At 37.8% G+C, this 23,847-nt stretch overlaps 4 protein-coding genes across 6 annotated transcripts; 3 read left to right on the top strand and 1 right to left on the bottom strand.

Annotated features, from left to right (window-relative positions):
- The first annotated feature begins 129 nt into the window (after nt 1–129).
- Nucleotides 130–2,562, top strand: LOC116295111 (COX assembly mitochondrial protein homolog). The gene is made up of 3 exons (XM_031702842.2): nt 130–312; nt 413–503; nt 1,508–2,562. The coding sequence occupies exons 1-3, from the start codon at nt 150–152 to the stop codon at nt 1,635–1,637; spliced, it is 384 nt and encodes a 127-aa protein (XP_031558702.1). The 5' UTR covers nt 130–149; the 3' UTR covers nt 1,638–2,562.
- LOC116295109 (uncharacterized) lies at nt 1,133–4,368 on the bottom strand. 3 transcript variants are annotated; one of them, XM_031702840.1, is made up of 4 exons: nt 4,258–4,368; nt 3,583–3,775; nt 2,602–2,742; nt 1,133–2,161 (listed from the first exon to the last, which is right to left on the bottom strand). In XM_031702840.1, the coding sequence occupies exons 1-4, from the start codon at nt 4,279–4,281 to the stop codon at nt 2,028–2,030; spliced, it is 492 nt and encodes a 163-aa protein (XP_031558700.1). In that variant the 5' UTR covers nt 4,282–4,368; the 3' UTR covers nt 1,133–2,027. The 3 variants fall into 3 exon arrangements, with proteins under 3 accessions (XP_031558700.1, XP_031558701.1, XP_031558699.1); XM_031702841.1 differs by having other exon boundaries at nt 3,583–3,770; nt 4,258–4,305; XM_031702839.1 differs by lacking the exon at nt 4,258–4,368 and having other exon boundaries at nt 3,583–4,251.
- A 73-nt stretch (nt 4,369–4,441) lies between these two features.
- On the top strand, nt 4,442–17,081 carry LOC116295108 (uncharacterized). Its single transcript, XM_031702838.2, has 20 exons — nt 4,442–4,729; nt 6,785–6,865; nt 7,100–7,182; nt 7,341–7,410; nt 7,743–7,861; nt 8,265–8,312; nt 8,769–8,857; nt 9,469–9,571; nt 9,920–10,117; nt 10,506–10,613; nt 10,993–11,098; nt 11,646–11,916; nt 12,632–12,870; nt 13,363–13,450; nt 13,599–13,617; nt 13,996–14,142; nt 14,529–14,681; nt 15,369–15,459; nt 16,155–16,253; nt 16,799–17,081. The coding sequence occupies exons 1-20, from the start codon at nt 4,442–4,444 to the stop codon at nt 16,922–16,924; spliced, it is 2,526 nt and encodes an 841-aa protein (XP_031558698.2). The 3' UTR covers nt 16,925–17,081.
- Nucleotides 17,082–19,361: 2,280 nt separating this feature from the next.
- Nucleotides 19,362–20,417, top strand: LOC116295084 (mu-type opioid receptor-like). Its single transcript, XM_031702798.1, has one exon. It carries the CDS (start codon nt 19,362–19,364, stop codon nt 20,415–20,417), a length of 1,056 nt encoding a protein of 351 aa, XP_031558658.1.
- The last annotated feature ends 3,430 nt before the right edge of the window (nt 20,418–23,847 follow it).

The raw sequence follows: 23,847 nt of genomic DNA, 5'->3' as shown, positions 1-23,847 counted from the left end.
AATAACATCAAAATATTCGTAATTTTCGTAGAATTCGTAATTTATCTTCGTTAGTCGCGAAATCTTTTAAAAGCTTTGAATATTAAATATATGTATATACATATCGTGTTGTATTGATAGCGCGCATGGTATTATGGGTAGAATTCAAAATGGCTGACGATCGAATAGGTTCTTCAGAGTCTTCTTCTGATGTGGAGAAAGAAGTCCCTCCCTGGGCCAAAGGGGAAACTTTAAGGCATGTAGAAAGGGACGTCCTGATTCCAAAAATAGTGCGGGAAATATCTCGAGAGAAATGCAAGCCATATCTTGACGGTAAGGCTTTCTGAAATCGTAAAATTTCAGTGTCAACTGTATAAGATCTTATGCAACCTTAATTTTAATTATTTTTTTAATATGTTTTTTTTATACAAAGAATTCACCAATTGCTGTAAAGGTAGAACATTATCAATGGTTTGGGCATGCAGAAAGGAAAATCGAGTAATGCAAGATTGTCTTCAAAAATAGTAAGTGTTTTGGTAGCCCAATCGTTCAATGTGTCTTTTTTTAACATGCACAATACTTATACAATATTTTCGTCAAGAGCAATGCAGAGCAATGCTTTATATCGCACGATTATACATATATTTTTACATATTTTATGAAGGGCAAATTCAGTGATTAATGCACAAAATAATATAAAATTTTGATTAAATTTCAGTCAATCATTAATTTAAGCTTAATAATATATTCATTATAAAATTGTATGGCTTACCACTTGTCAACAAGTTTATAATTGTGGTCATTTCATTGATTATTCCACCAGTTATTTTTACTCTGGCTTGAAATGTTTGTAAATTGTTAGTGTTACGAATACTTAATAAACTGAATATTTATCATCTTCCATACATAAGTTCACTGGTCAAACAGAAAACACTAAATAGAGGCCATACAAGCTAATTTCAAAGGGTTATTCAAATTTGAACCTCACAGCCTTGGTTGATTGCTTTGTGTAAAATAGAACAGAGAATGGATGTATGGAAAGTAGTAAATGATGTTTGGGTTACAGGTGTCATTGGGATCCCTGTGGGGCTGTACTGTGGCATGGAAGAAAGTCAAGAAATAACCATTTTCAAATTCATACAATACCACTGTGTTCCTCAATTAGACTCATTTACTCAGGGTTAGCCTTATTTTGGTTGTTAGAATATTTACAAAATCCAAGGGCAAAGTAAAGGATGCCCATCTCAAATAATACAAACACTTTGAAATTCCACAAACCTTACTTGTGATGCATGAAAATTGTACTCAAGTTTGAGGCTAACCTTATAAGCAACTCAGAACTCAAAACTGAAATGTTGTAAATTTTTGCTCTTTTAAGCATAAATTTTCACACACACACACACAAACAGGGATTTAGCACTAATTTCTAATATTGCAGTTATTTATTTTTTTAAATGAACTTATGTTGGCCTTAAAATGTCTGCCATATTGTTCAATATATTTTTAACCTTTAACATCAAAATTTCAGTTTCAAAGACAACAGTATTTATGAAGAGGCAAAACACCTATACTTGCAGAGAAGAGATGAATTTCAAAAGGATTATGCTCAACATGGAGAGAAGACAGAGTTCAAGAAGAAAGAGTCAGTCACATTCTAGTGAATGTACAATGGTGCAGTGTGGTATTTATAGCAATGGCTTTATCTTAGCCAAAGCATATGAACAGCCAAATTAAGAATGGAAATTTATAGCAGTTTTGTGATATTATGTGAACTCACACTAACTGTGAGTGGTAAACTGAAATGTGTTTTTTTCATTTCCTACATTCAAAAATATTATTATTGTGGCAGTGAAAAACCAAATTCCTGATATTGAAAATAATTGCTGTTTAGTCAGGTTACAAGGCCAGTCATATAACTTTCTTCTTTTTGTAAAACTTTCATTATTAATTAGTGAAAAAAATATGAATTGCCATATTCCATCAGAATAGGTTATTCCAAAAGTCACATGACTGTGTGTTGTTAATATAACACTTATATTATCAACTCTTCAACATTGGCTGTCTGTATCACTCCTCAACCACATCAGATATGCAGGTAGAGGGAGCCATAAGTGATACAGTCGAAGAGTTGTTCCATGGGTCTTGATTGGCAGTTTCTTGGAGTTCACCGATAGGGAAATACCTAAAATTAATTAAAACTTAGATTTCAATAGCTGCAATTACTTTTTTATGATGTACTCCCACAGTTGTATAACATATAACATAACACATTGGTATTATTTATGCCTAAAACATAAAACAAAAAATATTTCTGACAATGTAGTAATTTATATTACTCAGGATTTAAGATAAATTCTAGTCAGTTTCCAGTCATGGTGACTGGCCAAATTAGTTTTAACTCAGCTGTACCCATCCTCGGGAACCCAGGGGTAAAGTTCTGTAGCATAGTGTTACTGGTCAAAATGACTGTCAGGACAAAGATTTGACCAGCAGACAAGCTCCAATTCTGGTCAGACATAATGTCTGTTGACCAGCTGTTATCTAAGCTTTGTTTACTTTGTCTTAAAGCATTTGTGTTATGAAGTTTGAGACTATTAGAGTAATGTTTTTTGCAATTTATACCTTGATCTTTGGAACAGTTGGTACACTGAGGAAAGAATCTTTGTTTCTGACCAGGCTTTACCAACTTGTTGGGAGGAATATGGTCACCAATAAACAATGGTGATCTCTTAGTTCCACAAGTATGACAGCCATACTTTCTCCCTGTGTCAAATATATTTGCTATCATTATTTTTAACAAAACAAATTGGTTTTGTTTGTATGGGCATACAAAGCTGCAATGTCAAAAAAACCTATGATGTAAACAATTGTTGACAATGCCAATCTTCAAATCATTGCATCTGCATACAAACATTATTGACTCCTCCCCTAAGAGCTCTTCCAACTAATCAACATGCAGTACTGACCCTTTGAGACCTTGATAGGGAGGTTGGGAAGCACTCAACTATGGACCTTTATCATGCAGCAGCCATGTTGAATAGAACCTTAGATTTTTCCCACATGACCTTGCATTCAAGTGCCTCATAATTAGCCTGTGTCACATTCCGGACTTTTTCTCAGTCAAGTCTGTCGGACTGACTTAACCAAGGCTACTCAAAATGAGGTTGCTTACGGTATTTATTCTCATTTGATAAAAGTCTATACAAGCTATTCACAGTGAAATAATGATTGTTTGATGAGCAACATTTAGGGGTGCGGAGAGCTGGTAAGGGTTAACTTACAAGGGCAGATCCAGGGGGGCAGAGGGGGGCTGAAAACAAGGTTTTTTTATATTGTTTTCCGTTGTGTTGACGAAAGAAAATCAATTAGTCCCCCGCCTAAACTTAATCTAAAATTTTGGCTGGATCCGCCCTTGAACCTATGGTGTATATGATTACTCTTTTCAGCTAGGTGTGAAAGAGAAGGATAGATGTATGGCAATTATTGATAGTACATACTATATTATATATGTGTAGCACATGTAGAGCCCCTTTGAAAAACTCTTAAGAGACATGGGCTCCCTGTTTAAATATTATTAATCATAAGTAAATTGAAGTTACAAACCTAATTTGGTCAGTTTCTCCCTAATAGCATCAGATGCATACAACTGACCAGGAGCTGGTAAAGACACTCTTGCAAATGCACCAGGATGCACAAGGCTGCTTGGCAGGACCGATCTAAACCTTCCTCCAAAAGCTTTGAATACCATTAGACTCCCCAACGAGTAGAGCAGTAAGTCGTAATGACTGTAGCTGTACTGAAGCGGAGAGATCAGAGAATCTAGCTTTTGTTTGTAGGTCTCAAAAGCTCTAGTCGAGATGTCTTTAGAAAAATTTACATACAAAACAAATAATAATGACGCTATGGAACCAGAAACAGCGACAGAAAATAATCCAAAAACAGGTCCGATTAGACGTTTGTTATTTGTTATTCGAAGTGGACGAAAAATAGCAGTTTGAAAGTAACCAATACTGAGTGGAAAAGCAGCAATGCCCAACACTGTAGCTTCTACAATATCACAAGCTCTTACGGGTCGCCCATTTTCTTTCCTTTTTAGCCTGAAACCGTTGAGTATTTCTTTAGACTTTGCTCGCAAACTTTCCAAAACTTTTCTCAAGAACTCGTCCGCCATGATTGTTTCAGTTGTCTGCTGATTATTGGGATCCCTGTGTTTTTAGTATACCACAGGGATCCCAGAAAAAGGTCCCAAGGAATTTATTACAGACAAGTTTACGTTACCTTGGCGACGTAATCGAATTGCATATTGACCTCTAACAATGGAACAACAGGACAGATGTAAGGATTGTTGCGTTGATTACTATACCCCGTTGCTGCGATCCTAAAGAGTGAAGTATGTCTAAATGGGGCAAGAAATGTGAATTATTTATAAATTAGTTCGTTAGAGATCAGCTAGAGTATAAATATGCCGGAGACCGAGAACCCAAGAACGTTCATCCGTCCCAAACCGATACCAGTACCACCGCATCGTGGCCTAAAAATTACTGCTAGGAACTCCACGATCTACACATGCGAAATACCCAACAGAAAGCAAGTAGCACACGAGAACTACACCCGTCGTACACACCAAATGACAAAATGTGGGTACCGTTCTGTAAATTACAAACCTTATCAGTCCATTGGAGATGTCATACTGGACGACAAGAAACTGATTCTGACTGCGTTGGGACAAGACGGCGACCAATTCACCCAGGTAAATGAACAGTGTTCGTATTCTCATGAAATTAAAAGTAACTAACGAGCATTTTTATATCTACGGAGTCACTTGTTGAACACTTCTAATGAGCAAAGAATTAAGCCTACTCAGTGGACTTCGAGTTTGTATATTACTTTGGATTTAACTTTGATTCAACAATGTCAGACGAACATTTGTAATGTTTACACATGGATATTTCCATTGCGTTTACTAACCGGGCCTTACTGACGAAGTTATTTAGTTCGGGAAAGTTTCTCGGTTGCAGGTGAAGTGAAAAACAATCCAGTCCTCATTTATACTCGTTAATCTAAGGGCTTAAATTTTGATATTCCAAATGACGCGGCTCTATCCTTTCATTTAATAAATCTCACGCGTCGCGCAGAGAAAAGCAGCTGGATAAATTTGGACCCTAAACCTAAAATTTACTCCATGTATTATCAGAATACTATTCATTCGGGCTTAGCTATAAGCTGCAAGACTCTGGTACTGCAGTCTAAAGATAATCATCTATAAATCATGGGAAAAAGAAGCTAGTGTACGTGGCGCAGGAGTTTTGACCTTTGATACAGTTTTGATCATACTCGGGGAGTATCTTGAATAAAGCACGTATTGATAGTATCCTTGCAGTTTTACCAAAGTCTATACCAATTTTAATTTTCCAAATATTTTTTATCGTTGCACGAAAAAAATATTCCCATCTTTATCCATTTTCCTTTTTTTCCTGGTTGGCGCTCAAGAACGCCAAAAGTCTTACTTTTACTTCTGGGTCTATTTTATATTAATTTTTTTTCTCGATGTTTTTAATATTTTCATTCGGCCATCTGTCGGCTGTTTGAAGGGGTTTGTTTAACTTTTCGGTATCTTTTGGCGTTCAAAATCCTTTGTTTTCTCTCAAAGACACAGTGTGTGTACATACATATGATAACAACTCTGATGCTCTTTTTCCGTTTTTTTGTTTGATTTTTTCATGAATGGTCTTTTTGTACAAATAAACTATCCTATTCTTCTGTTTTCTGAAGAACTTAGATCTGCCGGATATTCTAGAAATAATTTCATGAGAAAACATTTCTAACTTCAAAACAAATTAAATGATGCTGGGATGGTGTTTTGGATTGAACTCCTTCAAACGTAAAGTTTCCCTTGGGATATAAACATGCGGTAAATAATGACTCCAAAAAACTAAAGCAAATGAACAAATAAACGGCTTCACGAAGGTTAAACCATGCAGTTACCGCTTTATTACCTTTCACGTCATGTTTTTGACAGTTCGTAGAGTTATTCAGTCTTTTAATTGGAATATTTTCGTTTCCAATTATAAATGAAACTAGTCAAAGCTTCTCTTTTGTCAGTAGAGAAAGAATGAGTTAATCCTGTCTTTCTTTACAATAATAATAATACGGAAAATACGGAACCAGAGTACGACCTACAAACGTAGGATTCGGAGTTTTTTCACCAAGAAATAGACTCTATTGCCTTGCGTCGTGGTTAGTCGGAACCATACCCATGTGTAGGATTCAGTCTGGTTCTCACTAGCGACCGACCGACCAAGCCAGCCGACGCAAGCATAAGCACAGGCGCAACTCAACGCAAGAAGAACAAAATCTTCCATCCGTTCTCTTGCGCTTGCGTCGCTTCTTGTCAGTGAGAACGTGGATCGATTTGCGTTGGCTTGCGTCTCTCTGAAGAGCCTGACTTTAGCGATTACCTTTTTTTATGTACCGAAAATTGTTGCTATAAGTTATTTTAGTAAGGCTGGTCGCAACAAAGTATCTATCTGTCCAAACGTACGTGGTCGCTACTAGGAGGTTTTTACTATTGACATCAAATGAGACAAAATCCGTCCAGTCACATGAATAAAAAAATAATTACAGCCAAACCTTTAGAAGTAGTCATTAGTACCGCCTCCTTCCCCTCGATGAAACAATCGAAAACGTCCGCTACCCGATGAAGGTTACTCTCGCCCGCCCTATATAAAGTTAGAAAAAATCTTGCAATTAATTCTTCTGTTCACTGGTATACTCCACTAAAAGTCTATGCATATTATTGTTTCAGTTTCAAGATCATTCAGACTCATCATCAAGTGATTCTGATTCAGACGATGAACGTACACAGTCAAGAAGTCCTCTGGCCAAGGCAAGTCCCCCTTTTTTCTCGTATATCTTCTTTAAAATTTTTTGGCCAGAATAGTGAGTGCGGTCCATTTATAATAAAAGCCTTGGTAATAATGTGTGAAGTTTACCGCGCGCACCCGTTCACGGTACGGTCACGGTATGGTGTAATGTCTTGTAGACAGACATCGTAGTCCTAGTGTGTGGGCCCACAGACCATATAATTAATTAACAGAATTTATAATTCCTGCCTTTTTAGGACCAACAGCCTTCGGTTCCTCAAGCGACAAGCTATAAACCCAAGAATATGAATGATATCCGCGCCCAGGTCAGCAAGGGAAGGTAGGTGTAAATCGGTTTGAAGAGAGATACATTTTAGTCATTATTACCATACCTTGATGGGTCAAATTTTAGTTGATACACCCGTATCTAAGTTTATCTAAGTTACATGCTGGTATGAGTTGTATAAATATGGAATTTTGTTTCTTCTATCTCTACAGAAAAAGGATCAACGCTGTCAAGCTTGGGTTTGGTCTGTATCGAATTGTGAAAGAAGAACAAGAACGTAAGGTAACACATTTTTTCATTTCGATTTTCTGGCTCTGTAAGATTTTATCACTTATTCCTGGATGCTTCCAGGAAACTATATCCCGAGTTTGCCTCTCTCGAAACTGTATGACCTTCCCTGGCCCAAAGCGCAGGTGAACCAGTGTTTTCTATAAATATCATGGACGACATTTATTGAACCAATCGCCTCGCGCAAGATCACGGGTCATCCTATCAGAATGCTCTGGACGTGTACCGTATCATGCAGCTGCTTTTAAGGCTCATACCGTGAATTTCCAACAGTCATACAAAAGTTGTTCTAATGTTACTAAATTTCATGGCTTTTGATTTTGTAGCAAGCTGTTGTAGACGAGGAAAGACGCAAGAAAGAAGAAGCTGCTAAGAGTGAAATGAAGCCACCATCATCTGATGATGAAGAATCTGATGACGATGACATAGATGACGAACTGAAAAGGTGAAAATTGTTAATGGACACCTTTCCGCGCCCATTATGTAGATTTGAATTTAAAAGGAAGTTTGTGAGGCTAGATCTTTAGTTATAGCGTCACCTCTCTGTGGTTCTCCACAATGCGTTCCATTTATTATTGCGGTCGACAATCTAAAACAATAGAAATTTTGCACCATCACGTGCCCACGTCCATAATACAGCTTGCCAGTTGGGTTGCCAGTGGTTAGATGGCAGAACAATAAAATCCCTTTGCTCTTAGGAATTGAATTCTTTCTTATGTAAGACGATTTTTTCGTTACTGCCATCTAACATTGCTGCCTTCACGTGATGGTGCAAAACCTTTATTGCATTAAAAGAAACTATATATTTCGTTATCATTATCAACTTCTAGTTTTGATTTCTTTTTCAGTTTGATCATACCGTTACCACCAAGTCCCACTCTCAACACTGACAGAAGGTAAATCAAAATCTTCAGTTTTAACTCACCTTCTCTTGATAGAGCTTCTCATACTAGTCAAAATGCATTTTTTAGCAATGCATTTTTTCTCATCGATAGCGAAGGGAACGCTTACTCATAACCAGAGCGTTTGACGTTAAATTGAATCATTAGAATTTTAAAAAAGATAAATTTCACGCAGGGGGAAAAGCCCTGAAGAAAACTCCCTCAAAGCACAGGAGTGAACCTGCAAGCAACTCTGCTCACTGTAATACTGGGCCGGTTTGGATTTCGAACACACGCGGACCACAGCACTGAGAGGCGCCCATTAGTAACAAACACCGCCAAGGGCATTTGATATTTTTCTCTTATTCTCTCTACTCCATTATATACACACCGAACGCATAATTTATTACTAACAAACACCGCTTTAGGCGGACTTACTTTATATTTTATACCACTCTCTCTGTTCATCAGCTTTGAAGACCATCTAGATCCAACCGAGAAGAGCGACCGACCCGACACCTCTAGTTCTACTAGCAGTAACCAACGATGGAAAAAAATACGTAAGTAAAAGGATATAATAATAGCAGGGTAGAATTCTGGGATCGGATTTTTCTCAAGAATCCGTAAATAGAAATCAGATGAATAGTCCTAAGATCCGTTCTGCTTTCTATCATTTTTACTGGAAGAATGAAGGGACTTTTAAGCAATCTCTGCTTTGCATCAAGATTACCGAATGGTTTTTCAGTCGGTGAATAGATTGTCCTTGCTTGTTTTGGGTAGCATGTAATAGCCAGTGTCTAGCAAACCTGTGACCCTTGTTTCATGATCGAATTGGAATTTAAGAGTTGACTTTCGTGGAAGGAGGAAAACCGGAGAACACGTAGCTTGGGAAAAACCCCGAAGCACAGGAGAGAACCAACAAACAACTCAAAACAACAGTCAAAATTGCCGGCATTTTGGTCGCACGAAGCCAGTTGAATTCCCGCGCAAGAGAAACAAGTCGACCGCTTACGACAATTTTGCTCTCAAAAAAAAAAAAAAAAACTCGTTGGCTAATTTTTTTAGCGAAAACAAAAATAACAATGGAGGCCTTGCGGCATGTTTATATCAAGCGCATGCTCCGTTATGCTTATAGGATCATAATGTTGACATTTATTGCCGTTCCTGTTAGATTCAACTGTCGGTGCTACACGTACGCCTGCTACTCCTACTGTAAAAATCAGTTCTGAGACGCCACCGGAATCACCTGTACCACAGGACATGGAGTATAGTCGGTATGTACCCAAACATCTAATTATATTAGCAACCAATCTCGGGCCTCTATTGGCCACTCTTTTATTAGCCCAATTTACGCATATGACGTGCGCACAATTGCACTCTATGCGCAAGTTGAGCAGGCCCGATGTTCCTTGATTTCTTATCATCAGCGTGCGCAAAACAACACGTGCGTTTGATTGGGCAGCATTTAGTCGAGCATGCGCAGAGCCGGTCTACTAACTGGTTTTTGTATTGTTCAATAGTAAGACTTTCTCAGCGCCTGTAAGTTCGAGATGCATGCCTTCATACCCATAACATTGTCTTAAAATGAACATAATTTGACTCTCTTTGATTTTATATTTTAGCTCTTCGACGGATTTTTTCGTCGCTGACCGTCGTAATGTAGTCAGCGCCCCATCAACGCGACAAAGAAGCTTCCTAGCTCCTCCTAAGTCGGCCAAGTCCGCCTCGTCACTAACCGGCCGTCGATCAAGAAAAGCACAAAGTCCTCGACCCTATTCTCCGGTATACTCTAATATTAACTACGAAGATAGCACTGATAGGTAAGTCATAGTCAAAGTAAGGCTTCTCCTTAAAGATAACGGTCCGTAGTTTTTGTTGAGGTAGTTGAGTTTTTCATGGCAGACGTCTATATATGACTACCTGTAATTCATTAGACAGAGCGTTTTTGTAATCCAATGAAATTGCGTGATGATTGCGAGCATATCTTTGTGGAGATTTTGATCAAGGATTCAGTTATCCTCCAGTCACAGACATCAGAGTTATCTAGATTCAGTGAATGCGGGAAATAAAATCGTGCAACTAATTGTTGTACTACATTGTTTTGTTGAAAGTTTTAAAAAGGCTGCTGCTCTTACTACATTGCGCGCAACAAATTTTCTTCAGGAGATTGCATTAAATTAAATTTCATTTCCTGTTTTTATAATGCAGAATAAACGTTTACCGCCAGTTATGCGCGTTGCTATGGATACTAGAGGCAATGTCACAGGATCAACAACCTGCTGTCATGCCTCCAATAACGAGCTGTTGGAAACTCAAGTAAGGAATTGTGTTCTCTAGTAATAGAACTTATGAGAAAAGGCTTGGTCAGTCTAAGAATCTAATGTAACTGAAGTCATAAAAGCAAGCATCATTCGTTGATTCTTATAGCGATGATGATGATGATCGATGACGATTGTAATGATGATGTCCTGATATTAATGATAGCCACGATAACAATAGGTGGACGTAATGTTTATAAACACTGCCATTGTGCTGTTAATGTGCCAACCATTTTAACAAAAAGGTTTTGACACTTTGCTGTATTGGATTGTCCAATAGATTTTTTGGTTGGCAATTCAAATAACAATGAACCAAAACCGAAACAACAAAAAGTAATGGTGATAAGATTAATGATGATAATGATATTCTTGTTTAGGCTTTTAAACGAAGATTCAAGGTTTATAAGAAAACGTGCAGAGAAAGATAAGACAACCGAGAAGGACTGGACGCTATTTAAACAGGATCCTAACAGGTTTACACAGGTATGACAACATCTACCTCCTCATTTTCTGATCTCTTTAAGCAAATATAACTTCATAACATACGACGTTAGCGCGTACAATAGAAACGCAACTGCATCTCAGTCACATCATGTCCATCTCAGTCACATCCCATCCATCTCAGTCACATCCCATCCATCTCAGTCACATCCCATCCATCTCAGTCACATCCCATCCATCTCATTTACATCCAATCCATCTCAGTCACATCCATCCATCTCAGTCACATCCTATCCATCTCAGTCACATCCCATCCATCTCAGTCACATCCCATCCATCTCAGTCACATCCCATCCATCTCAGTCACATCCCATCCATCTCATTTACATCCAATCCATCTCAGTCACATCCAATCCATCTCAGTCACATCCAATCCATCTCAGTCACATCCCATCCATCTCAGTCACATCCCATCCATCTCAGTCACATCCAGTCCATCTCAGTCACATCCAATCCATTAGTGTTTGAACTGCATGACGCTTGTATTGTCGCACCAATTTTTTGAATGAAGCCCAATACTGTTATTTAGCGTTCAACGAGTAGACGAGGAACAAGACGCATTTCCATCCATCCCAACTTTCTCCAACGCCTCTCCAACACGGGTAGCTCTGGAGGTTCCAATCCTCGACCAAATATACCAGTAATCAGGCTGTCTCCTGGAGAAATGTCCAGATCACACAGAGGAAGTGTGGTGGGGGAACCAACAACTGCGGCAGCCCACGTCGAGTTCGATGCTTCCAGCCATCGAAATGGAGACGATATTTGCGTGGAGAATCCAACCTCAGAGAATCCAAAAATTCGTAAGTGTCTCGATAAATTCAATGAACTACTTCGACGATACGTTGGCCACCTTGCCAAGAGGCAAAACAAAACAAAGATGACGGAAAACATATAGAGTTTCATGTGTTTGTCTTTCTTTTATGGGTAAAGGTGACTGATGTGGATGTGAGCTTTTAATATGTATCGACGTCATTACTGTAACAAAGCTTTATTTGACCCCTGGATGCCCCATAATGCCTTGCGATACAAGATGGCCAACGTATTGTCGAACTAGTCCAATGTAGTATTCCGTCTTTGGAAATTCATTTGGAAATTTTTGTATCACGAGCTAAAAAAACACGCTACGTTTAAATATCGTCTGACATTTTATTTATTAACTTGGGTCCCAGAGATCTCTCACACCAGCGCTTCGTACCGTAAGGTTCTCGGTGTCTGCGCGCCCCACTAGAAAGAGATATCTTGCACCACCTTTGTCGAATATCTCTCAAATTGTCTTCATGTATTTCTCTATCTTTGTTACTTTATTAACGTTGAAATGCAAGAAGTATAGGAATCTTTCATTTCCATCTCTCGACGTTTCTGGCTCTATTCGCTCTATTGAAATTTGGACTGAACAGAGGCTTTGCACCATCACGTGATGGCAGCCATGACAGGAGGCAGGAACAATTGAATTTCGTCTAATCCATTATCGATCTGAAAGGAGTTTACTAACACTATTTCTATAACTTTGATTAGCTGATGACGTAGCCTCGGTTTCCTTCAACGAGCCAGTCATACGAGCAGTCAGCGCTCCACCTCCTGCCCAAGCCTCACCTCCTACTAATGGTTCACCAGCCGAGAAGAAATCGAAGCTGCAAAGACAGAAATCCTTCACCGTTACAACTGTTTATACACCACCAGCCAACGCTAGCCGAGCTTTTCAGAAAATACGAGCCAAGAATCGAGCAGCTAAAGCGTTTAAGAGCTCTTTGTCGGTAAGTATTTCTGTGTGGTATTCAATCCTGTTTCGTTGTGTTTTTAATTCTATTCAGTGGCGGGATCCGGGGGGGGGGGGGGGGGGTCGAAGGGGTCCACGGAACCCCCCTTGAAGGTTTGATCTTTTAGGTAATAGAAATATGTCTTATATAAATTTTGCTTAAAAGTATCCACAAAGATAATGTTGAACACGAAATGATAGATATTTGCTGTTATAATGTTGAATTTACATTTAAGTTCCGTTACTAGATAGTAAATTAGGTGATTAGAGCCAATTTTTTTGTCAAACATCGACTAAACAAAAGAGAATTATACCCAGTTTAAAAAACGGAATCCCCCTTTGAAAAATCCTGGATACGCCACTGTGTTATATTATTCTTTGTTTGTTTTTGTTTGTTTGTTTGTTTGTTTGTTGTTCTTTTTGTTATTATCTAGACTTGTTGTAACCTTTAGGCGCATATACAACATATTAAATTTTAACGATTCTTTAGCAAAAAGAACTTGATAAGCTCTCTGGAGGACAAGAAAATCAACAAACTAGAAGAGACTCACGCGTCAGCGCCTGGGTCCAAGCTACAGGTAAGTCACGTGGTAGCTTATTCCCTAGAACCCAGTCTCCATGTTCCTGGTTTTACTCTCGCTCAATGGTTTCATTTTTTCGTTTATTAGTGCTTTTATTTGTTTTTATCTTATGTGTACTGACATTGTATTTTGCTTATTCTTATAGGTGCTATCAATGCAAAGAGGTAAGCAAGAAGCTTTTTTGACGAATTTTTTCATAGAAATGCTTATGGTTATGTGCTTATATATAAGCGCTTATGCTTAGAAAGAACCCTTTTAAATGGCGTAAAAAACTTTCTTGGGGTTTAATTCCCTTTAGAGTAAGATTCTTCGTTTGAGTTGTTTCCATATCTATATGTCGTCTTATGCACAACCGTTAAACAAGGAAATGATACTCTAGGGAATAATATGTAGCGTTGAATGGTAAAACTTTACGCCCCAAATTTCAATACTCTCTTTCACAGTTCCCTGCGCCACTTTGAAAGGCACGGTTACCTTTCAAAATGGCCGCCGTATCGTTGAAGTAGTCCATTGTGCTTATTTATGTTACTTACAATTCCCAGGTTCGCTGCTGCTGCGATCGCTGCATTTGGCACCATCACTTTGGATCATCACGTAGACAAAGTACCTGTGGAAATGAAGTCCAAGTTTGAAGAAGTAGCAGAAGAGAAAGCATTGGTGTTACATGATAACCTAGAGATCAGAGACAGGTAAGCTGGAAGCTGGTCGAGTTCAGTGGGGTGTTCTTATATTGTATCATTATATTTGTCAAACCCACAAACCGGCAACCTCTGGGCTGATCTAAGTCAGGGCATGACTAACTCACAGATATTACCCTGAAACAACCGCTGGACCGATCTAAGTCAGGGCACGGCTAACGCACAGATCAAATCCTGAAACAACCTCTGGGCTGATCACAGTCAGGGCACGGCTAACTCAAAGATTTAACATTAAAACGACCTCTGGGCTGACCAAAGTCTGGGCACGAAAAAGGCGTGTACTGACTTAGATCAACCCCCAAACTGCTACGTTTCAGGGTTCCTCCTTTCGCAAAAGCTAAACTTATCTATACTATATTCTATTTCTTGCTGAACAGAAATCGTTTACAGATTCTAGAACGGAAACTGATGTGTTTAGAGATGTTCAATAGCATGTATAAAGCACTGGACAAAATGAGGTCCAAGAGTGTAGTATTTGATGACGAGACAAATGAAGAAATGAGACAACGAGTCAGTGAAGAATGTAAATGGTAAGTAAACAAAATCATTGTGATTTGCGCTCACCACTACGTTTCTGTATTGACCCCCAGGGTTAGATCCAGGGGTGGTGAAGGGGCTGGCTAGCCACACCCTTTTTGCTCAATATTCTCAGTATTATCCTTAGTAATGCACCCCCTTTTCCTCGCATTCCTGGTAAAACCTTTGTAATGGTTTCCCATCTTTTAAATTCTTGGACCCCTAAAATATATCGCGATTTCCCTGAGTTTGATTGAGGAGAGACGCCAGTATAAACCCGTATTGTCGGCCCAGAATATACTTCTTTGACAATGCAGCGGCCATCTTGAATCGCAAGGCATTATGGGTCGTCCAGAGGTCAAAACAAAACAGAGATGCGGAAATGTATGACGACCTAGCGATATTTGAGAAGTTTCCTCAGTTTTAGAACAGTGAATTTTTTTAAAAATTCATGTCTTGTCAAATTGTCTTGTTGTGAACCGTTAATGTCAATCGATGCCACGTCATTAATGTAACAAAGCTTTGTCTTTTTGCCCCCTAGATGCCTTGTGATTCAATATGGCCGCCGCATTTTCGAAGTAGTCCATTACCTCTGTTCTTTTTGTTCGGATCGTTAGACCAGTTTTGGCCCGTTTGATAATTCGGCTCAATTCAATCAATCCATCGCCCTGTTTAATTATTATATCGTTATATTCGTGCAGGTACAAGGACTTGATTGATAATTTGCCTGAGGAAGTCAAGGATGATCTATGCTGTACACTGGTGTTAAACAAGCTAGCAAGTTATGGTTCGGTAAGTAATCTTTACAACTAATACCATGGGATTTTATCAATATTTAGCTAGATATTGCTGCTAGAGTTAATCAGAGTATCTGTACGTTTTGGGCCTAATGACACCATAAGAACACTAAGAACAAATTACAGCACGAGACTGAATCACGATATCAAAAAGTGTCAAATCACAGTCGTCACTGTAAATAATCTGCTAGATCATCCGTGAGCGTGACGGTTAATTAAAATCATCAAATGGTACTACAGATGAATCTATAACCTGTCGGGTTTCATGCGACACGGTTACATAATAGTCATCACGCTTTTCACAGTCATACAAAATATGTTCCATAAATCCGTGGGCGTGGTGTTAACATCAATGATGGTACAGCGGGTGAATCGATAACCTGTCGAATTTTATTCGACACGGTCACATAACAGTCGTCAGGTTTTTTATAATTACAGTCCTACATACAAAACCTGTTCCATAAATAATTGGGCGTCGTATTAATATCGTCATAGTACGAAGCAAATGCATCGGATGAATCGATAACCATTCGCATTTCATTCGACACCATCACATAAAATGCGTCACGTTTTGCACATTCCTACATACAAAACCTATTCCATAAATCAATAGGCGTTGTATTGATATCGGGTAAATCGATAAGTCGTTGGAACTTAATCGATAACCAATCTGACTAACAACAATTTCAGCTCGAAGGAAGAAAGATCAGCTCAAGTCAATTCATCAAAGTTTTATCAACCCTTCGCGTATGGGAGATCTGCTCACCAGATATCAGTGCTGCGATAGAGGTAAAGAATTATTCAATGAGCATATATTTATTTTTTAGTTATTACGGAATGGATTTACAGACATTAGTATCATATTTTGCCCATGAGCCCTGACTAGCCTCACTTTCCGCAGCTGATCTGAGAAAATATATTAGCCCATCAAAATCAAGAAAATTTGCAAAACTGAGTTGTCACTTTTCTCTTGAGATTTTGGATTTCTAGGCCACCAAATGACAAAAGTCACCTTGCTTATAAGTGCTTGATAACAGTGACACAAAATTCATATTTTATTGCAATTATTTTTCTTTGGCCAACTTTCGCAGACTTCTTGACACCTCGGTTTAGCATTGACGTCATTTATACGTCACTATTTCATATCAGCTGGTTGGTGTCGTTCACTATTCTCGTCATCACTACAAGTACTAACACTATAATATTGCTATAATATCTTCTTTCTATTGACATGTTTCATTTCTCTTGGAGCATTAAATTTGAAAATATGTAAATAAGAGGCGACCATTTTTTAAAAGGATATATTGTATCTGATCATATCTTTTGTTTTGCAGTTTGTACGAGAAAAAGTTGTAGAGATGTCAGAAGAGGATTACGAAGAATGGTTCCACGTGACTTTCCCGCAACCTAAACGCGCAGCCTCTGCACCGCCCTCCAGATCCAGTGCGTTCAGATACTAAAGTTTTATGTTTGAGCCTATTAGACATATGACGTCGGAAGTACATGGTATTGCTATGTGCGCACATGAAATGATTTTCGAATTATTATGTTTTATAAGATAATTTTATATAAAAGATTGTATGCAAAAATTTGAATAAATGATAAATGTTACTTAAATTTTCTCCACTCCACTTAACTCCTCTCCACTCCACTGCACTCCTCTCCACTTCACTCCACTCCACTCCACTCCTCTCCACTCCACTGCACTCCTCTCCACTTCACTTCACTCCACTCCACTTCACTCCACTCCACTCCACTCCACTCCACTCCACTCCACTCCAATCCAATCCAATCCAATCCACTCCGCTTCACTCCACTTCACTCCTCTCCACTTCACTCCACCCCACTCCACTCCACTCCACTCCACTCCACTCCACTCCACTCCACTCCACTCCACTCCACTCCACTCCACTCCACTCCACTCCACTCCACTCCACTCCACTCCACTCCACTCCACTCCACTCCACTCCACTCCACTCTGTTTTCATTTTTCACTCTCCTCTTCGTCGCCACATTGGTCCATTAAGTTCTCTCTTTTTCACGGCTTTTTATAAGCTTTTAATTTTATAAGCTGTTTGTGGATCATGATGCACTCGATCACTTTGTGTGTTTTCTACTCTTTCTTCTCATTTTTTATTCTAGATTGTCTGTTAACATTCAGATGAAAAGATCTATGGGCGGTGACTTTCATATTATTTTGCTAATGGTTTAAAATAATATAATGGTAGCTTATGGCTTTAAAACTTACTTGCTAATCTATTTTGATTTGGATAATGGATTTTTTTAAATTAGTTCAATTAGTTAGCCAAAATTCAGCGACGACTGATCGGATGTTCAATGCTTTGTTTAATCTTCGCCAACAAAAACATGCGAGATTCGTATACTATCGCTACAAAATGATATAAGCGTTAAAGCCGACAAAAAAAACGGATATTAACCTTAACATGTGATGTGAAAATCAAGATACCAAAAATCTAAAAACCTAATAATAGAATTTACAAATTAAATAAAATGGCTAAAAGTATTACCAAGATATCTCTAATCCTATTTCTTAATCAATAATTCATCGCAAATATATGATTAACCAAATGAATAGATAAGATATTTAAGAATTACAATTCAAATAAGATTGCTTGGCTATAAGAAATCTCTATTCGTATTTATTTTAAACTATTGCATTGTTACTTATATAAATAACTAATATAAACAGACGAAGAGTATCGAAAATATTAAGTAATTTATGTAATTAATAACGAAAACCTTTTTTCCGTATTTCCTATCATAACTGCTTCTTTATTAAAAGAGAGGAGGATATTTCTTGATCGAGAAGTGAGGAAAATTGCAGAATTCAAACTACATCTACTAAATAAGGAAAAGACAGAATCGATGAGCAATTCTCGGATCAATCCAAACCTCTCAGATTAAATTCTGTCATTGTCATCGAAAATATTTGACTAATTTAAATTAATTTAGCAACGTTCTCCCATATCAGACGATCACATGTCATCTGTTTTAGGACTTTCCAAAGAAATCACTCGTTAAGGGTATAGCTAGGGAGTAACGAAATGAGACACTGCATGCGCACAAACTAAGTTATTAGAGAGTTTTAGATTTACGTTCACGGCAAAACGTGAAACGTCAGTTGACCAGTAAAAAATTCTTTTAAATTACTGAAAAAGAATCGCAAAAAAGTCCAAGTAGTAGAAAAACAAAAGAGTATTTGCGTATGGTGAGAAGGTTTGTAAAAGGTAAAGTAAAATAAAGGAAAACTATGAAAATGTGGTCACATTTGCCGTTTGCGGGGAGAAGAAAAAGTCAATCTAAAACTCTCTAATATCATTTGAAATGCAAGAAAAACACCAATCAATAAATCTGTCCTTGATTCAGTTTTTTAAAAAAACTTCTCTTTCTCACTTTGTATTCATATTTTATTTATGATTGATAGGGTTGAATTTGGAGTTCCTGAAATGCCAGTTGGCTATTTTCCATGTTTTTGATCCATAAATTGACATCTCGTTGTTCATGCTGCTTGAAAGCTACAGGTGACTTTCACTGGACGAATATTTCAAATAAAAGCTTATGTTACACCTGCTTAGTATCATTATCAATTTACCAATGATATGCAATCGCGGCGTTTGAAGTTAAGGATGACCTATCTTTTAAAGTGATCTTTTACTGAGTCAAGAATACTTACCGCACTTTCTTGTTTTGAGATCTAAAAAGTACGTACTTCAAACATTCGCAAATTAACTGGGTTGATTGAAAAGAATGTCTGTGTTTGTTTTTTTGGATTTACGCATCCGGCTTTTGATAAAAGAAGCTTAGAACTCGAACGGCAAAAAAATTTCTAGGCAACGCTTTATCAGTCGATTAATTTGAAAGCCAAAGACAACAAGAATGAATATCAGCCAATTTTACAAAAACATCAGCGATGCTGTTTCCTTAACATCAAGAAACGGAATGAAAAACGAGTCATTTCTTGCACCCTACACGAAAACCGGCTCACGAGGAGTATTTGATGTAATAATTGGTGTTATATTTATCATTCTCTGTCTGACGGGAATAATGGGCAATTCTCTTACGTTCCGAGTTATCTGGAAGACTGAAACACTTCACTCGACAACAAATTTTCTTTTCGCGAATCTCGCACTGTCAGACTTTTTGACTTTGGTGTTCGGGATCCCGAATGCTGTCGCACTTGAAGTTGGCAACCATCCCGAAGGTTTGTTAGGAACTTGGCTTTGTAAGTTTGTAACGGCTGGGAACGAGATTGGTATCATGAGCACATCATCGGTGCTTACACTTTGTTTACTTGCTGTTGAGCGATACAACGCGATTGTAAAACCAATGGCAACGAACAGACGCTTAACCACTAGTAATACAAAATATGCTTTGACTTTGATTTGGATTTTAGCGACCATTCTTAACATTCCTCTTTTTGTACGAAGTGCGTTCAATGACAAAAAGGGCTTTTGCGATTACGGCTGGAGCTTAAAGCAGGAGCTAACGTATATCTTCGTTCTCGGGTTTTTGTTGGTCGTTATTCCTTCAGTGATCATAATTTTCTGTTACGTGGCTATCATCAAAGAGATGTATTTTTCAAACTCAGTGAATCCCAACCCTACAACCCAAGACGAGGACGCTCGCAGTAGACGCAAGATTCTAATCATCCTTTTGGTAGTTACCACATTATTCTTGGTTTGTTTCGGAGCGTTTTCGATTACTTGGCCACTGAAGATCTCGGGAGTGGCGAGTCAGTCTGCATACAATCTCTCTGTTCAGTGTCTATTCGTGCAGTCTTGTATCAATCCGATTATTTACGCTTTTCAAAGTACAAACTATAGAAGAGCTTTGATAAATCTTTTAAAGTGCTGTAGAGATGTACCAGAATTCGAACAACGTTCAAGCAACAACATTCGCATGGCAGAAACCTCTCTACCGCAGAACTTGTGATCCCAGAAAAACTACTGATGTTACAGAGGTGTGAACCGGCTCTCACTGCCAGTCACAGACAATCTCGATGCCAATACGAGGATCCAAGAAAAACATGGAGGCTCATTAATGAGCTGCAAAATCGTCAACGCAAAGTAACCAAAATGTGGAAATCGAACACTAAGTTCTGCATTAGACATTGCCGAGTCGTTTAACTCCCATTTCGCTAATATTGGTATTGATTTAGCCCGTGAAATATCTAAAACTACAATTGAAGCGCTAAGTTTTTTAAAACCAACCGAAACAAAATTCTTATCTAAAAAGATTGACGTTCAAACTGTCCTTCAGTTAATAAGTAGGATTGACGGCAAAAAAGCAACAGGGCTTGACAGAATTTCTTGTAAACTTCTCAAAATGGCTGCTGATATTGTGACACCATCGTTAACAGAGATATTTAATAAATCAATTTCAGTGTTTTTCCGACTGAATGAAAATTAGCAAGAGTAACGCCTGTTTTTAAAAAGAGTTCCAAGTCTGATATGAATAATTATCGCCCAATATCTGTCATCCCCGTAGTTGCTAAGATTTTTGAAAAAAAAAAAATGATCAATTGTATGCATATCTTTATAACAATAACTTGTTAACAAAATGTCAATCCGGTTTTCATTCACTACATATCACATTAACAGCTCTACTTGAGGCTGCTAATAGCTGGTGTGTCAACACAGACAAAGGCTTTCTAAATGGCGTGGTACTTATTGATCTCAAGAAAGCTTTTGATACTATCAAACACGAAATTGTCATCCGGAAGCTGGAATGTTATGGAGTTGAAGAAAGAGGATTAAGTTGGTACAAATCGTATCTAAGCGATAGAACACAGCATTGCTATACAAATCATCTGCTGTCTGGTCCTCGACCTATAACTTGCGGAGTTCCTCAAGGATCAATACTTGGTCCTCTGCTCTTTTTAAAGTGCAAATGAACCCTTTGACAATACATTCAGTACTGGTTCTGCATAAAGTAAATAGTTGATTGGTAAAATATTTCTTGATTTAAGTGATGCGTCTCTAAGTTATGAAGGTTTATACTTCCAATATGTAAATGATGGTGACGTCAGGTAAGTATTTGAGTGTTTTTGTTGTAACTAGTAATACTAAATGCTGGCCATTTTGAAAATAAAAATTTTAAATAGCTTTCATGTAAACCATGAGTAAAATAATGATGCTTTTTAAATACTGTATCTATGAACCAGTTCGATTTTGTATATTTAATTAAGCCTTAATAGACGTCACGCTCATTAGCATATTGAAAGTATAAACCTTCATAACTTAGAAACGCATCACTCAAATCAAGAAATATTTTACCATTCAACTATTTACTTCATGTAGAATCAGTACTGAAAGTATTGTCGAAGGGTTCATGTGCACTTTAATATACATAAATGATTTACCGAATTGTCTTACACAAGGTATACCTAGAATGTACGCTGATGACACAAATATTAGCTATGCAGGCTTAACAATGAATAATCTTCAAACTCAAATTAATTTAGAACTTCAAAATATCCATACCTGGCTTAGAGCTAATAAATTGAGCTTAAATATTGCTAAAACCGAATTCATGATTATTGGCTCACGCCCGAAAAGCTACAAAATCAAAGAGATAGTACCATCACCTTACAAGTAGATAATGAACAAATAAAAAAGGTTGATAATACTAAATCTCTTGGAGTGTACATAGACGACACCTTGTCATAGAAAATCCATATTAGTGAAATCTCAAAAAAGATTCCCTCGGGAATTGGTGCACTCAAGCGAGTCAACACACTGCAATAACAATATACAAGGCTTTAATTGAGCCACACTTTGATTATCGTAGTTCTGTTTGGGATGGACTATCTCAGCAATTTAGTGGTAATTTGCAAAAACTATAAAATCGTGCAGTCAGAGCTATCACTTGCTCGGGCTATGATACTAGTTCAGAATTATTGCTCAAAAGACTCGAATTAGATAAATTACATATTAGAAGGAGCAAACAAAAAGCTGTCATATTATGTACAAGTCTCTGAATAGTCCCACGGCCAGCTACTTAAGAGACTTGTTCACCATGAAAAATACTCCTTATCAATTTAGAGAATCCGACAACAAGGTTAATGTTCCTAAACCTTGAACTGACTACTGTAAGTGTAGCTTCAGCTACAGTGGCTCTGTGTTATGGAATGGATTGTCATTGACTTGAGAAAGTCAAAGTCTCTCAATCATTTTAAAAAAGGACTTGACAAATTTTATTCGTTATCAGACTCCCACACGGCAAACAGGTAAACCAGTTTTAATTTTAACTTATTTGAATTTAGGATGTAACTGATGTTTTAACCGTGTATAAATAAAGTTTTCTGTCAGTCTGTCTGTCTGTCTGTCTGTCTGTCTGTCTGTCTGTCTTATCTACAGAACCTTTGATCCCAGATGTACTGTTGATGTTACCGAGGTGCGTACCTCTTACATGCCAGTCACTTGTCTACAGCAGAACCTGTGATCCCAGATGTACTGTTGATGGTACAGAGGCTAGGTGTGTACATCTTACATGCCAGTCACTTGTCTACAGCAGAACCTATGTTCCCAGATGTACTGTTGATGGTACAGGGGAGTTGTACCTGGCTCTCACATGCCAGTCATGATGAACTTTTAATGGTACAGAGGTGTACCTCTCACGTCACATATACAGTATATAATTTATTACGTTTGTAAAATATGATAGCTGTTTATAAATTAGTATTTACTACACATTCATAACTTATTATGCGGTCTCTACAGTAATTAACAGATAAAACAGCAAAAACACTTCTTGAGTGCTTACGGCGCTTCCTAAGTGCTTTATCAATGAAAGGAGCACGCAAAAAGCTGTTTTATTCGTTTTATTATATAGTTATTAATTATATTTCGGTATTGAATTTATTTAGGCAAAAATAAAGACGGTCGCAGGATGTATAGCAGCACTTTGCGCGCGCAGATGGCGTCAACACTCTGTTTCGTTCACTATTAAAGCACAGTTTACGACCAATCAGCGCGCGCGTACTATTCCAACTATATAATAAATGGTCATATGTAAGCATGAGCCAAAACTCTATTTACTTCATTGGTATATGTATAATCAGTTGTCTAAACGAATTAGTAATTAAAAGTTATCAGTAAGCTTACATACATCAGTAAGCTTAAACTTTTGAATGTCGTTTAGGCATTGGATATTTCTCATATGTTTATTTTAGTAGCAACCACGTGGTTAGATTAATTTTTCTATTTTCCTTATCAACATCGTAATAATAATAATAAAACATGTCCCAAACTTTAAATCGTGATTTTTGAATCTAAATTCTGAATTTTGTAGCTTCATCCCATTACCGTTCCCAGATCATCCTCCTCGGTTTTCGTTCCTCCCCGTCAGAGGCTCTGAGAAA

The sequence above is a fragment of the Actinia tenebrosa genome, unplaced genomic scaffold, assembly GCF_029948245.1.
Source record: "Actinia tenebrosa isolate PJP-AT-01 unplaced genomic scaffold, QUT_ActTen_1.0 PGA_scaffold0__85_contigs__length_37466705, whole genome shotgun sequence".
Lineage (NCBI taxonomy): Eukaryota > Metazoa > Cnidaria > Anthozoa > Actiniaria > Actiniidae > Actinia > Actinia tenebrosa.
The sequence above is the reverse complement of the archived record's forward strand: the minus strand, read 5'-3'. Positions and strand labels throughout refer to the sequence as shown.